At 34.7% G+C, this 16,932-nt stretch overlaps 2 protein-coding genes across 2 annotated transcripts; both read right to left on the bottom strand.

Moving 5' to 3' along the window:
• Positions 1 to 2,895: 2,895 nt before the first annotated feature.
• LOC125861337 (uncharacterized) lies at positions 2,896 to 4,286 on the bottom strand. The gene is made up of 3 exons (XM_049541256.1): positions 4,200 to 4,286; positions 3,534 to 3,762; positions 2,896 to 3,446 (listed from the first exon to the last, which is right to left on the bottom strand). The coding sequence occupies exons 1-3, from the start codon at positions 4,284 to 4,286 to the stop codon at positions 2,896 to 2,898; spliced, it is 867 nt and encodes a 288-aa protein (XP_049397213.1).
• A 9,693-nt stretch (positions 4,287 to 13,979) lies between these two features.
• On the bottom strand, positions 13,980 to 14,711 carry LOC125861336 (uncharacterized). The gene is made up of 2 exons (XM_049541255.1): positions 14,349 to 14,711; positions 13,980 to 14,249 (listed from the first exon to the last, which is right to left on the bottom strand). Exons 1-2 carry the CDS (start codon positions 14,709 to 14,711, stop codon positions 13,980 to 13,982), a joined length of 633 nt encoding a protein of 210 aa, XP_049397212.1.
• Between the last annotated feature and the right edge of the window lie 2,221 nt (positions 14,712 to 16,932).

The following is a 16,932-nucleotide window of genomic DNA, read 5'->3' as shown; positions in this document are numbered from 1 at the left end:
GAAAGTAGATGAAGACAGTGATGAAAATTCAGTGCACCTGATGGGTATTTTTATGGAGCTTAATGGTGATGAGTAAGGTATTTGTGATATTGATTTATTAACACAATTGGTTTTTGAAGTTGGTTTAAGACAATTTATTTTTGAAATGGTTGGTTTTTTGTGTTGATGAATATTAAGACAATTGGTTTTTGAAGTGGGTAGATGATTAAGACAGTTGATTTTTTAAATGATTGGTTTTTGGTGGTTGATGATTAAGACAGTTGGATCATGTAAATGTTATTTTTGTTTTGATGAATATTGTTGTCAGTTATGGACTTTAAATTGTATATATAATGCATTGTCTTACCAATTCCAAAAAGACTTCATTTTATTAATAAATTGTACTACTACATGAGTACAAGAAATAAGATTGTACTACTGCATTCCTGTTACACATTTCCAAAAAGCAATCACTAATAACAAACCATAAAATATAATTTTTAGTCCTTTCTCTTTTTCTTCAGCCAATATCAACTTTTGTTTTAGTTGATCCCTTCTTTTTCGGTGTCTTTTAGCAATCCTTTAAAGTGATCTCTCTGCTCTTCGGCCTCTTTGAATAAACTCAATAGCAAATCTCTATTTTCTTCGGAGTTTTGATGCCTTTCTAATATTTGAAATTTGGTAATGCCTTGAAAATTTGATGTCTCGAGTTCTGGACTCAATTTTGATGGGTTGCTCGTTGATGAATCATTCTCAAGCCACTTAAAAAAAAGCATGCACCAATTGCACAATTAAAGAATTATCGACCTGCGTTCGTATCGGTGTGTGACGTTCTCAACATAGCTAAATTACCACAACGACAAACGTAATTTTTTTTTGCATTGGATGTTTGAGATGCTTGAGACATAATAAAAAGAGATGTTTAAGTATTATAAAATAGAATAGGATGGAAGAGTTCATGAATCCTTCTTTTTATACACTAAAAAATGCAAATGTTACCATTGAAAAGTAGCAATTTGTACTTTGTTACCGTTGTAAAACTTGGATAATTGAGTATTGTCACTGTTGGTAAAAATATATAGATAATTAAGACAATCGATATTTTTTCATGTGCTTGGTTTAATTGTACCAACGACATCTACACTTCAACACTAATAAGGTGTATACAGGTTGATATCATGATCCATAAATGATCTATACTGCACCTACTAGAGTATGACGCTTAAATATAGACTGTAGCTAGTACAATTTAAAAGGGAGAATGATTAACTAATAATAAACAATATTATTGAAATTTATTAAATTAAATAAGTTTAAACAAATAATGTAAAGGTCCACTTACATTGGGGGTGGAGATAAATGATGTATGAGAAAGAGTTGTAGTTATACAATCAATATCTTCAAACTAATGTGTGAAGAAAGCACAAGTATGAATGAGGAATAGTTATGTGTGGTTATACAATCAACATCTTTACAACATAAACATGTGATCATGTATGAGTCCATGTAAATTGGGGTGGCAATCAACAATGTGTGGTTGAACAAGTGACATCCTCACAACATACTTACGTTTTCTCAAACATTGTTCTCAGGATGTTGATTGTATAACCACAACTCTTCCTCGTACATCACTAATCACCACACCCAATTTATGTGGACTCTTACATGATCATATGAATTGTTTAAACTTATTTAAATGGATAAATTTCAAATATATAATTTATTATTAATTGATTGCTGTCTTTTTTAAATTCTACTAGTTTTGGTCTATATATAAGTGTCAGATTCTAGTTGGTGAAGTATCGACAATTCGTTAACATACATATAAATCCGAATATACCTTACTAATGTCAGAGTGTAAATCTCATATGCCATACATACACCTTACACATATAGATGTATCTATTGTATAAAGGGTTTATATATATTTTGATAATCAGTAAATATTTAGATATACAAATTTTACAACGGGAAAAAAAGTTCAAATTGCTACTTTTTTTAATGGTAACATCTATATTTTTGATAATTCATTAAGGATTCGTTTGGTAAAGTGTATATGCAAATAATGCTTGTATTAGTTATAGTTGAATTAGTTATACTTAGATTATTTCTTAAGCATTGTTTGATTTTAGTGCATTAAAAATAGTCACAAATATCATTCTAATTCAGTCTAATTCTAATTCTTAATCATATTCTAATTTTAATTCTTAATCATATTCTAATTCATTACAAATACCATAAATTTTTATATATTAATAATACACAGCTTAATAGACAGTGTACAAAATGTATGTCATCTTTTGATTGATCTATATTAGATCATGAGTAATTACGATAATAGATGACAATAAATTGACCTAAATGCTGGCAGTAGCTTGATTACAGTAGCAAAAAAAAACAGTAGTTTGATTACAAAAACAAATTCAATCAAGCTTGTTTACGATTTGTTGTTGTTCACACACGTAGTTCTCTTGTGTCTGGTTCTATTACAAATTGAACATTTGCTCCTTCTCTTGCTCTTGAAATTCTTATCGATGCCTTTGACACATTTTCTTTTTTTTCTTCCAAGCTTGGTATCGACAAGAAGTGGAAGAATCTTCACACTAAGCAATTCTTCTGGAACACACCATTTCAACTCGAGATAGACAACATTAATAGAATCCATGTATGCAAGAAGATACACTTCAACTTTATACAAAGGCGAAGAGTACGCATAGATGCTCATACCATACTCATTGCCATGCTTCGATCGCTAAGTGGCCATCGCATGAGCACAAGGTATCTTGATCAAGTCATATTTCCTACATGAACATGAATTTTTCAGTAGGTCTACATAGGCAGTAAGACCTGCACCGAACACGGTAAATTAATTGCCGTCCCTGGTTACATTCTCCATATACAAGGAGTCGCCCTTGATCATTTTTTTCTTGGGATTTTTTCGGCAGCCGATACCATTTGATTACCCATTGATTTGAGGATATATGTATACCTCTCCCCAAACAATTCTCCAAACCTCTTAGCAATCGAATTAAATATAGATGCCACGGGATACTCTCTTTCGTCTATCAATATATCATTGAGTAACTCGGCGATATATGTGGTCATAACATCATATCTATTGCTAGGAAAATGTGCCCTGCTCCACTTCTCAAAACCAATGTCATGCTCAAGGACGACGACTACAGCGGGGCATTTGTTCTTGAATTCTACAAAATGATTGTCAAACTCCTCCAAAGAATAAGCCTTTGCCGCATTGTAGTAAAGATAAAGGTAATCTCCACAATGATGATTTATGTAGAGATTTTCACCGAGGTGACTCATACAATATCCGCGGTGAGCATGATTGTAAACGTTCACAATGCCAGTGGCGATACTTTTGTGCCTATCGGAGATAAAACACAAATCTGGTTCATCGACCACAATCTCCTTCAATTTCTCAAAGAAGAATGTCCAAGATGCATCATTCTCTTTGTCCACGACACAAAAGGCAATCAGATAAACATGATTCTCCGTATCTTATGCAACAACGCTCAACAACACGCCCTCGTATTTACCATGTAAATGAGTGCCATCAACCGCAATTACCTTTCTCATGTGGGCAAATCCCTTAATGCAAGCACCAAAGGCCAAGAAATAATACATGAACCTATGACTATCCTCGTTTACCATGAGACAATAACTAGAACCAACATTAAGTGCCTCGAACATGTAAGAAAAAGTTGGTAAGCATGAATATCCGTTCTCGGCTGTTCCTCGGACCATTTCCTTAGCAACCACATCACCCTTTCAACATTTCCAATAGCTTGGACTACAATGAAAATAATTAAACATAGCTCTTTGAATCTCTTTAACATTTGGACCCTTGCCATCACGATACATATTTACACAAAGTGAAGCAATGACTTTTATTGAAATAATTATATAGCTACTGTTGGCATGTTCAACGCCATACCTATGCTCGCCAATGTACTTATAGATACAAAATCTATCCGAACACTCATATTTGCTCACCCACAACATCCATGCACAATTGCGAGATACACATTACACCTTTAAGTATTTAGTACAACTCTTCATAGTAGTAAAATCAAAAGACTTTTTGCCGCCGCTTCGGCTAATAACAATTGCAACTCATTCTTGTTACTGAAAGTTTGGTTTATACATAAATTAGTTCCATTGAAGAAGGAATGGTTGGATTGTGAACCCAATTCCTTTTGTACCTGCATTTCTTCACAACATTCGGGTTCGGGATCTTCCACATCTACTGGCTGATTTTCCACATTAGTTGGATCATGATGTATATTCATTGAATGATCACCCAAACTCTCATTTCAATTATCACCCAAGCTCTCCTTTGAATGATCACCCAATCTTTCATTTCCAATCGAATCATTGTCGCTGTTAAATAAATTCGTTGGTTCAATTGGAGGCCTCACATTAACTTTTATCCTCAATGTAGGCCTAGAGCCATCAATACACATATCTAACATGTACAACCTCACGTGCCTATCATTTTTTATGAATGTGGGATGCATTTTTCCCCTCCCATTCATTTGATAGCTAATCACCAAGTCATTTTGCTCGCAAGTTAACTCACCAGCCTCAATTACGCTTACAATCATATCGTTGTATGAACCATTGCGACGTAACGCAATGGACACTGTCGTCTTACTAAAAGATTTCCAATTCCAGCTTTTGGGAGTCTCCTCCCATACTTTCATATAATCACCACTAACAACAACAAATTCAGTTACTGCCATTATAGACTACAAAGATATATATTAGATTACAGTATCAGTCATTAACGATCGATGAAGTATGACATCCGTACAAAAACGCGACTGAATAAGATCGTGGTTCAAAATGCAGCACCTGCAATAGCGAAACAGATTTTTAATGCTTTTAAACTACTAAAATGTATCTATAATGAGTTATCAAGTGTTTATTATGGAAGATTTCTCAAATTTCTAAAATGGCAGAAAAATCATTTTGAAGCTTGGTTTTTGAAAGTAAATGGAGTAAACATGACTATGGAGTAGGAGACGATGATGATTTTACCTTGAAAATGGATATTTTGACCGGAAAACTCGACGGAATCGTCAGTTTCGATAGCAGCAAAACGAGCTGCTCTTCTTTCCCGTTTGTTTGGTTTTTTTCTAATATAACTTTTAATAAATGCAAATAGATATATACTATTTCAAATTAGTTGAAAAAGAAGGGGGGACCAAAGTGGAGATACGAAAACTTAGTGAGGTTTTTTGTATGTGCCAATTAGGGCTTGTGGATGATGTCATTAATAGTGGATATACCACAAATTATTCAAGACTTTTGTCTTAATGTTCAATTAAGTTTGAAGAGTGGCTATTTTGCCAACTCTCCCGAGAGAGTACCACATGACCGGATTGAGAACCCACTTTCACGTGTGTGTGCAAACAAACTGATTGCACTTAAGTCTATTTTGTAATTTAAGTATTGACAATAGTATGTAAAATAATATTCAATTTTATCAGTTGAGGTCGAATCCATAAGAATTGGCAAAGAGGATTACATTTTGTTTGTTCGTTAATTCAATCTAACAAACATGTTGTATCACAAATAAATATATAAATAGGGGGAAACCATAACAAGAGATTGCTTGGAGATCACAAGTATCAATATCACTTTAGCAACACAATGAAAGATATATCTAGATTTAAAATGGCTAGGTATGTGTGCAATTTCGATGGGGCGTCAAATCGATTAACAATGATTAACTAGTCCACAATCAATCAATACAAATAGCATTTGGCTAACACTATATCCAAAGTTCTCTCGACTCAATGAATATGTGTATCTTGGGCATTCAGAACCCTAAGAATTTACTATTCAAAAAACAAAATATTGCTTGAGTGAGTTTAGACTATCTCTAATTCTAATCCTAAATGAGAAATTAATCGGACTCAGACTATCTCTAGCTCTAATCCAAAGATTAATTTCTCATGTCCTCACTATTGAAGCCTTACCCAACTTCACTTCTCCTTTAAAAAAAAAAAAGTGAAATCAGAGATTTCAATCAATATTTGCAATTATCAATTTTTAGACTAAATCTTGAAGACAACAATAGATTCATGCATAATAATTGATTTTAGAACTATTTAATCACTACCCATTCAAGTTTATACCCCCATCATGCACACGCACCTATAGGAAGAAATTTAGCTACTCATAAATAAAGAAATAGAAAATATACCATAATGGTAACGCTCCATTTTATTCATATTCAGTAACTATCAGATCCAAACTGAAATATCACAAATTATTTTTTTTTCTTCAATAATTAAAGGAAATGTATATTATTTACTACTAGCAATGTTAAATTTAATAATTAAAATATCCCAATTGAGAAAACTGATACTAGTACAAAATTGCACATATCTCTAAAATGCCCTTTGGAACTTCCCAAAGAGAGTTGTTTTGCTCAAGTACAAAATTTCTCTTGAACTCCCCAAAGAGAGTCATTAAAGGAATGCCTGCAAATAATAGAACAAGAGTCTAAAATACCTTCAACCAGCATTAAAATATCACAAGAATTTATGCTTACAAGTTAAATAAGTTGGTAAAATATTAAAATAGCACTATTGCTTGCCCTCAAGCAAAGTATTCACAAAGCATAGAATTGACTTGGGCTATATATGACATAGGGTATGCAACTAAATAATATGCTTCAACTAAAACAAACACAAAAGACTCAAAATAAAAGTCTTTATATACAAACAGAAACCACAATTGATTCCACAAGGCAAAGGTTAAATTCTTTGAAATCTTTTCTTATTCAAAATCACTTTTCCACACAATGAAGTTAATGACCATTCTAGTTTTGCAACAAATACTGAAAGATTATGTAGCTCGAACTTTTTAAAGATGTCGATGGCCATGGATGTGTGTTGAATCCTCCAGAAATTGTACGTTTTTACCATATAAGACATGGGCATGACAATATTTTTTGAAAGTATGAACAACATAGATGAAAGATATACAGAACTAAAGCTTTTGAATAGTGCGGTCAATTGAAATCAATATTCTAAACATGGAACATACGTGAAAACTTTTAAAATTTAACAAATATAAAGTCTAAAATCCTAATTTTAAAAGTACAATGAATTTATATTAAGAACATCCCTTCGTTGGTGTAGAGAAGAAGATTTGAGTCAATCGAGATAACTTAAAATAAGACAATAAGTTGACAATTGACTTTCCCATATATGTAATAACAAAAGGAAGTATTCTGAAACAAAAAAATAGACTAAATGGTTGAGATATGTAGAATTATGTTTCATAGAGTATATATGCACCAATAAGGTTTTGGGTAGAATGCATGAAAACCAATTAACCATCGTCCACAATATGAACATGCTGCCACAACAAAGACTGGGATTCATCTCACTATTAGTGAAACTCAAGAAGATGATATCTATGGTACATCACTTTGAAGTGCTTATTTCTGTGTTTTATTTTTTCATGACAGATTATCTCTTTAGCAAATTTGATAAAAGACTGTTTGTTGCATCTTTAGCTGTTACGATGAACAAACACAAAGGATAAAAATGTTGTGACCCAATCACTTTATCTGTTACAATGAGGCATAAACATGGTGTTCTAAAGCATTTTCCTACCAGATTCAGTAACACTTAATCAAAAATTGCAAGAGAAGCTTAAAGAAAGAGAACATGGGAACAAGACAAAAATCATCCAGCAGGAAAGAGGAAAACCTAAATCACCCGCACCAGAGGTATCTTCATACACACAAAAATAGAAGTACACTTTAAAATAGAGCCTTTGATACTCCAAACGTGTTGCAAGAAGAAGTCCAAGAAGCACCAGAATAACAACTCAGGAGGTCTACATGACCGAAACGACCAAACATCAAGTATAGGGTTGCAACATCATTACTAGTGAATACCATCTTCGAAGAAGATCAAAAGAGAAGTTAATGGAGAAGTTAAAGGGAGGAAGAGATTCATAATATGCCTAGACATCAAAATGATTCCAAAATCTCAAGGACCGCTCAAATTAGATGCAGAGAATAAATTAAGTTGGTTCTGAAGGGGAGTGAAAAAAAGTCATCACCAACTTAATTAACATCTAAAATATTTCAAAAAAGAATCTACAAGATCCAATACTTATGATAATTGAATGAAGAACTTTGGAATGAGAGCTCTACCGTGCAAAGTGTAAAAGCATTCTAGAAATAAGTTGAAGATATAGTTCTAGATTATTACTTCCAGAAGATCTTTTTATCAACTTTAAATAGAGGTGCTAATTTGAGTGGTATGTGTACTCAAATAACATGTGTGTTCTTGTAGACATGTGATTTTTCACCCTATCTAATTTTTCTACTGTTTTTGGCATTAGATAATTATTTTAGGCTTAATCTTGGTTTTTTAACTTTTATTTCATTTTTAGTAAATTTTACTTGGTTCATACCACTACTCTGGCCCTCTTCCAAGCTATTACTTCGAGTTAAGGCCTCAATCACAAATGAAATTGCTTTAATATCAATTATTTTGAATAAGACAATTAAACCCTAAAAACTACTTTATTAGGGTGGGAGAGCACACTTTATCCTATAAACCCCTTAATATTTTTATTTTCAATGATTAAGGTAAAATTACACATAACAAAGATTGTTAGATTCCTTGCAATTAAGAAAAGTTAGTTCGCACCATTGAAGGGTGTCATCTTTACTAGGAAGCTCTTGAAGTGCATTAAATTTGGCTTATACATTATGATCATTAGAGAAAAAATCTGGACTTTATAAGTGATAGATTTGTTTTTATTTCCAAAGTTTTCATCATAAATATCATCTTGTTAAGTGTACATGTATGTACTTGATGTTGATTCATTGTTTCCCTAAAAAGATGTCTTGATTGACTCAAGTGTGGTGTTGGTTTTATTATTTATATGTTCTAGTTGGAAGTTAAAACATTGTGCTGCAAGAACAACCTATAATAGTTGATTTGATATGATCACTGATATTTACAAGTAAGTTCTTTTTTTTGTCATAATGGGTGTATCTCGCAAGTATAAAATTAGTGCGCTCTAAACATAAAATACACATTTAGTTCATACCTTTTTCCAGAAACCTTCTTTATCTTGGCTGGCCAATTTCAAGCTCGAATAAAGAAGGGTTCATGGTATGAATCCTCGTAATAGAAATATTAATGGGTTTTCTTTTTCACTTTGTAATGCTATCTTTGGAAATAAGAGAAACATAAATTACTTATAAGATCTAGAGTTTTTTCATAATGTCTGAGCCAACTTGAACGTCCTTCAACTTCACTATCACAACATTGGGGGTCGAAGCCATAAGTAGAGTTACTATTTTAGTAGGATCAAATACATATAAACTGAACAAGTTAATATAATTTGAAACAAGATAACCATAAATCACTAATGAAGTCGTAGAGTTTTTTAATGACCATAATGTAAGAGCCAACTTAAGCACACTTCAAAGTCATAATAGAGTTACAACTTTGGCAAAACCGAACAAATATGGCTCAAATTCTGCATTTACATTGAGAAACTCATTTAATAAGTATAAATAATGTATCTAAAACTAAGAAAGAAAAATTAATTATAGTTCAAAAGCCGTAAAACTTAAAATTCTAGATCCGCCTCTTACGACACTTTACACTCAATTTTTCTTTGGCACTCACCCTTTTCTTGAGTATACATTTTTCTTACTTCTTTCTTGAGCACACACTCTTTATTTCAGTACACATACAACTCTAAAGACCTCTATTTATAGGTGGTTATGAGAGGATTTAGTGAATGATATATTTAAGAACAACACCTTCCACTTGTATATAGAATTGCACTTTCTAGAATGTTTTTAGGTTTGCACTCAAGAACTTTCATTCTAGAGATGTTCCTTCAATTCTCTGCAAGTCTTGAATATTCCAGATTTTTCTTTGAAATATCTTCTATATTAATTAAGTTGGTGATAATTTTTTAACACTCCTCGTCAACACCGACTTAATTTATTCTTTGCATCCATTTTGAGTGATCCATTATGAACCTCTTTTTTCCTTTGAACTTCTCCTCTCACTACTTGCTGAAGCATTTTCAAGGTAGTAATCTCCTTGATCGGGAAAACGTCTGCTTTGCATCTATATATTTGGTCTTTGGGTATTTCAGTTGTGTAGACCTCTTTGGGTCTTTGACTTCTCTTTGAAACATGACAGGAGTTTCACAAGCTCCAATTTTCCATGACACAACTTTTGTGGCGATACCCCTGGTGTAGGTGATTTGTTTTTCCCCTTGCCTCGTGGTTAGTTTCTATGATGTCCCCTCTTTTTTCTTCTTTGAGCTTATATTGTAGCTTTGGCTCAAATATTGTTAATTCTAGTAAGAAGACGTCTTTGGACCACCCTGTTGATGCTTTATCAAATACCACATTTCTATTCACTTACGTATGATTTGTGATAGGGCCACAACAACTTCATCCCTACATTTATTCATTGTAACTAATAATGACACAACAAACAACGTTTTTATACAACTTGTTGTGGAGATCCAAGAACAAGCACTAGCGCATATGACTCACATACAATCTCTCGAAAGTGACTTAAATTAGGTATCGTCTTAAATTAGATATCGTCTTCTTGAGTTTCTTGAATGGTGAGATAAATAGTATTCACCGTGGCATCTTATTCGTTATTCCCAAAATCTTACTGCTACATATGAAAGTAAAGAAGGGGGAATGGGTGAATTAAAATTCTTCCAGTCAACTTCCTGTGAGGAGTAGTCAACTTTCTGTGAGGAGTAGTCGACTCACCTGCAAGTTAGTTCAATAGTATAAAACAAGATAAGATGCCGAAATTAAATTGACACAAAATGTTTTATACTGGTTCGGATCACCGATGTGGTGCCTAGTCCAGTCCCCTTGGGTTTCAAGGGTTTCCTTAAGAGCTTGATGCGAACTTGGTTGTACATGAAGTGTAATCTTTAAGTCCTGTCTGATATGCAAATTAGAGCTTCTATGTCGACACTACCTCGACTTGTATAACCTACACTCATAATCTTTTCTTCTTTTTTTCTTTTACAATTGTTCACTTTCGTGTACAAAGCTTTATGAAAGATGAAAGAAGATTACAATATAAGTTCAAGTGAAGTTGAGTACTTCACAACTGTGACAAAAGGATGTTTATATAGCTTTGCTCTTTTTAGAAACCCAAGGGTGTTTGAATCAAGGATCATTGATCTTATCCTTGATTCGTTCGTGATTGATTTGCTGAGTCATGTCCATATCAGATATGTGCATGGCAAATCGAATCCTTCCTTGTGGGATGATCTTGAGTCTTGGCTGATCTTCATGTCTTGACTTCATTCCTTTGATTTCTCCTTAAGCAATCTTGAATGCTGGCCAATCTTATTTCCTTCAGTGTGTCCCTTGAATTATGCGTATTCTCCTCGTAGATTGATTTAGAGGATCTCTTCTTCTTTGGCTGATCTTGTTTCCTTTAGTGTATCAATCTTGCACGCTGGCCGATCTTACTTCCTTGAATGTGTCCCTTGATTTATGCATATTATCCTCCTAGACTGATTTAGAGGATCTCTTCTTCTTTAGCTGATCTTGTTTTCTTTGATTCCTGCGAGTTGTTCCTCTTGATTGATTGAGCAAATATTAACTTTCCTTTCTTAAGTGGCTCAATAAGCAAATCATCTACTTTCCTCCATTAAGAGAGTTTGTGTTGTATCTCGTTCTTTTCCTGCACCAAGTGATGAGTTAGTTAGGTATTGCCATTATTTAAACTTGTCGATTATATGAGGTTAACAATCTTCCCCTATTTGATAATGACAACTAATTTTATAAACAAGAAACATAATAAAACTTCCTTGATATGTTGGGGTTCGTTGTGAAGCTCCCCCTGAGTTGACTGCCTCCTATCGAAGTGAACCTGGACCTGGCCATTATTCTCCCCCTTTGGCATAATAAAAAAGAAAGGGCAATGGAAAGCACAAACTACAGACCATATAATAATAAAGTACGAAAAGCAGTGTAGGAAGGCCCAGAGCCTTCAATATACAATCCAAAAAACACAAAGACAGATCCTTATACGAAATAGTCCATAAGTAGCAAAAAGAGACGGAACAAGAGATTTAACGATTAGATCCCCAAAAGTACTTCAGAGAACTGATAACCCTTTTACTGAAAGAGTTGTAAGAGTGCTACACGTTCCTGGAGAGGCTCGAGTAGGAATTTTGAACAGAGATGGCAAGCTCGTTGTTGGAAGAGTTGACTCCACCCTTGAGAGAATCGACTTGTCGAATCAGCTTGTTAACCGTTGCGATACCTTCTTGTTTTATTCATGTCATTGCAATACGAAGCTTATCAATATCAGTGTTGGTATCCTTCTGAAGTTGAAACACCTTCTCAATGGCATCATGAAGAGTTTCCAGTCCTCGTTCCACTGCCATGATCTGAGTTTTCAGTTCGTCAGACACCTGAAGTAGGAGAGCAGCTGACTCTGTAGAGATCTTGGTTGGCTTAGCAGCATCTGCCCGTTCTTGGACGGAGTCCTTCTTAACCCATTTGTTCCATACTTCCACATAACCCATGCTAGAGAGTGTACGAGAATCATAGGTGGCACTGATCTTAATGGGTTTGAATATGGAGAGATCAATAAGTCTGTCCACCAATATTCGAGAGATGAGCAAACCATATGGCAAACTTGCAGATGGATTAGATTCCTCAACACTTTCCCACCTATATTCCTTAAACCAATTTGCCCAGTTAATCCGATATTTCTTAAGCAGATAATAGAGCACAAACACATCCCTGTTGGAGATGTTGCTCAGAGAGCCCTTTCTGGGCAACAGAGTGGTAACTATAATATACGCTAATATACGATGTTCAAAACAAAGAGATAAAGGGCCAAAGTCAGATAACTGAGCGCCGAGTTCAGCCACGGCGGTCTTGGCACCTTCTAGAGTTACCTCAAAATCATCAGGCCAGGAACCATTCATATACGGAATAACACCAAAAAGTTTTGTTTCAAAAACATCTTCAAACAACGGTTCATTAATGATAAGACTATTCCCTAAGACAAGAGTTTCCAACTCACCACTGTCGCTTGACACACAGAGATTAGCATAGAATAAATGAACAACCTCTTCAAACATTTCAAGACCACAAAGGGTAAAAAACAGAGATAATTTTTGAGCCTTAAGAAAAGGAATTACCAGACATTTTGAGTCTGCAACTGACTGAGATTTACCACCCTGCCAGGAACAATGGGTCGAGACTTAAACCTTTCATACCTGTTCTTTTGTTCCATTCCCCAGAAGCGATGCATGTCCTTGGGAGAAAGAGATCCAGATGAGGTAGGTTTAGCTTTCTTCACATCCTTCGTCTTTGCTACAGAGAGTTTACGCTTAGAGGACATGGGAGGGGAAGCAAGTGATTCATAAGATGAATCAGAGGATAAAGAGAGAACGTCGGGGGAATTTGAGGAATGGATATCAGAGCTTTTGTGAGAAGCCATCGATCGAGTTTTAGGCATGGTGAGAAAGAGAAGAAGAGAGGAGAGAAAATAAGAAATAAGTAGAGGAAAGAAGGAAGAGGAAAGGTTTTATGGAGAGAAGAAAAGTCATAAAGGGTACAGAAAGGAAGGGACAGGGAGATTGAAAAGAAAAAGCGGTTTATGGGGAAGAGAGACAACGGAGAATACTAAACAAAGGAAAAAAAAGTTAGTGAATATACGATTAAATAAAAAACAAATAAGAAAGGAAAATAAAAATAGTTTATGGAGCAAATATAGTAATACCCAAACTATTTGAAGGAAACAAAATCTATCTTCAAGCAAGGGTTTTGTAAAAATATCTGCTAACTGATTTTCAGAGTCAACAAATCCTAATGAAAAATCACCATTCTCAACATGATCTCGAATGAAATGATGCTTAATNAAGACCACAAAGGGTAAAAAACAGAGATAATTTTTGAGCCTTAAGAAAAGGAATTACCAGACATTTTGAGTCTGCAACTGACTGAGATTTACCACCCTGCCAGGAACAATGGGTCGAGACTTAAACCTTTCATACCTGTTCTTTTGTTCCATGCCCCAGAAGCGATGCATGTCCTTGGGAGAAAGAGATCCAGATGAGCTAGGTTTAGCTTTCTTCACATCCTTCGTCTTTGCTGCAGAGAGTTTACGCTTAGAAGACATGGGAAGGGAAGCAAGTGATTCATAAAATGAATCAGAGGACAAAGAGAGAACGTCGGGGGAACCCTGGAGTGATGCATAATATATTTAGACAGGAAATAGGAACAACTTCAAAAGATAAATCATAATCAAGTAATTGATGCATCATCCATAATAATTGAGTACCACAACTTCCCACCGCAAGATATTCTGATTCCGTGGTGGATAAGCGACAAATGTTTGCTTTTTGCTATGCCATGAAATTAGGGATTGACCCATAATTTGGCAGGTACCACTAGTGTTTTTTCTATCATTTTTATCACCTGTAAAGTCAGCATTTGAATATCCAATTAAATTAAAATGAGAAGAATAAGGATACCATAGCCCTAGTTCAGTAGTTCCAATCAGATAGCAGATGATTCGCTTTACTGCAGTGAGGTAAGATTCTTTTGGAGTAGCTTGAAAACGGGCACATTTGCATACACTAAACATGATATCTGGTCTGCTTGCAGTGAGATAAAGTAGAGATCCAACCATTCCATGATACATTTTTTTCATCCACATCTTTGCCTGGCGCATCTGTTTTGAGACACGTGGAAGGACTCATTGGGGTTCCCAAGGCTTTAACCTTTTTCAAGTTCAAATTTTTTGATAAGCTCTTTGGTGTATTTGGTTTGACTGATGAAAGTCCCATTAGTCGACTGCTTGATTTGTAATCCAAGGAAGAATGAGGGTTCTCCCATTAAGCTCATTTCAAATTCTCCTTTCATTAGATTTGCAACGTTCTCACACAAAGAAGGGTCAGAGCTTCCAAATATAATATCATCCACATAAATTTTTACTATAAGAATATATAAGGCAGATCTTTGAATAAAAAGAGTTGTATCGATTTTCCCCTTTTGAAAATTATTTTGCAGTAAAAAGGTACTTAATCGCTCATATCGGGCTTTAGGGGCCTGTTTGAGACCATAAAGTGCTTTGGAAAGTTTATAAACAAAGTCAGGGCAAGAAGGATTCTTAAACCCGGGGGGTTGTTTGACAAAAACTTTTTCCTTAATAAAACCATTTAAAAAAGCGCTTTTTCCATCCATTTGAAACAGTTTAAAACACTTAAAAGAGGCATAAACAAGTAAAATTCGATTAGATTCTAACCTTGCTACACGAGCGAAGGTTTCATCATAATAAATACCTTCACGTTGGGAGTAACCTTGAGCAACTAATCGTGCTTTGTTACGAATGACTTTTCCATTTTCATCCAACTTGTTACGAAATACCCAGTTGGTTCCAATTACCGAGCAGTTTTTCGGTCTTTCGATAAAAGTCCATACCTGATTTCTTTCGAGTTGTTCAAGTTCTTATTTCATTGCCTGTATCCAAGACTCATCTTCCATAGATTCATTTATTCGTTTGGGTTCCATTTGAGACACAAGAGCCAAAGAGGCTTGTTTTCGAAGTGAAGACCTTGTTTGGATTTTGTCGTCAGGTTTCCCAAGAATGAAATTTTCAGGGTAACTAGCATTATGTTTCCATTCTCTAGGAATATTAGCCTTTTTAGCTGGTGTAGTCGACTCTTCAGTGTTAGGAACATGATTAACTTTTGAAGTCTCTTCAGTTTGCTTAGGGGAGGGAATTTCATCGTCACCAACTTCAGTTTCCTGTACTCTTGGATTAGTGTGATCAAAGACTACATGAACAAATTCTTCAACACTTAAAGTTCTTTTGTTAAAAACTCTAAAGAATCTGCTAAGAGGAGCATAACCTAGGAAGATACCTTCGTCACTTCTTGGATCGAACTTACCAAGGTTGTTCTTACCATTATTGTAGATGAAACATTTGCAACCAAAAGGATGAAAGTAGCTAATGTTTGGCTTCTTTCATTTCCAGAGTTCATATGGAGTCTTCTTTAGAATTGGCCTGATAAGACACCTGTTAAGAATGTGACAAACAATACTTACAACTTCTGCCCAAAAGTGATCACGATGATTTTGATCCAGTAGCATAGTTCTGGATGTATTCTGTAATGAATGATTTTTCCTTTCTACAACTCCCTTTTGTTGAGGTGATCTGAGTGAAGAGAAGTTTTGAGTGAATCCATTTTTAGCACAGAAATCCTCAAATGCTTTATTTTCAAATTTGCCACCATGGTCACTATGAATTGTGGTGATGAAATAACCTGCTTCTCTTTGAACTCTTCTACAAAACACTTCAAAGTTAGTAAAGGCCTCACTTTTGTGAGTGAGAAACATTACCCATGTAAATCTTGAGAAGTCATATAATTACGAAAGCAAATCTTTTACCTCCAATGCTAGCAGTTTGAGTTGGGCCAAAAAGGTCCTTATGAAGAAGCTGAAGAGGTTTAGAGGTACTTACAATATCTTTTACCTTGAAGGATGAACGAGTTTTCTTACCCATGCATCAGAAATATGATTTTTCTCAAAATTTAATTTTGGTAGACCAATAACTAGTTCCAGTTTAGAGAGTTTCTCAAGAGCGTGCATGCTTGCAAGTCCTAGCTTTCGATGCCATAACCATGGGTCACTGGTTACTGTAGTAAGACAGGTAAGAGAAGGAAAATCTACATTATTCAGAACATATATATTATTTACTCGATCTCCGATAAGAGTTAGGTTTTTCTCAGGATGTTTGATAATGCAGCTTACAGTATTAAACGTGACTTGAAATCTGACATCACCTAGTTGACTAATGCTAAGAAGGTTGTTCTTAAGTCCTTCAACCAAGTACACTTCAACTAGATCACATGAAGAACTGA

This window comes from Solanum stenotomum, chromosome 4 (genome assembly GCF_019186545.1).
Source record: "Solanum stenotomum isolate F172 chromosome 4, ASM1918654v1, whole genome shotgun sequence".
Taxonomy (NCBI): domain Eukaryota; kingdom Viridiplantae; phylum Streptophyta; class Magnoliopsida; order Solanales; family Solanaceae; genus Solanum; species Solanum stenotomum.
Note: the sequence above shows the minus strand (reverse complement) of the source record. Positions and strands in the feature narration are given on the sequence as shown.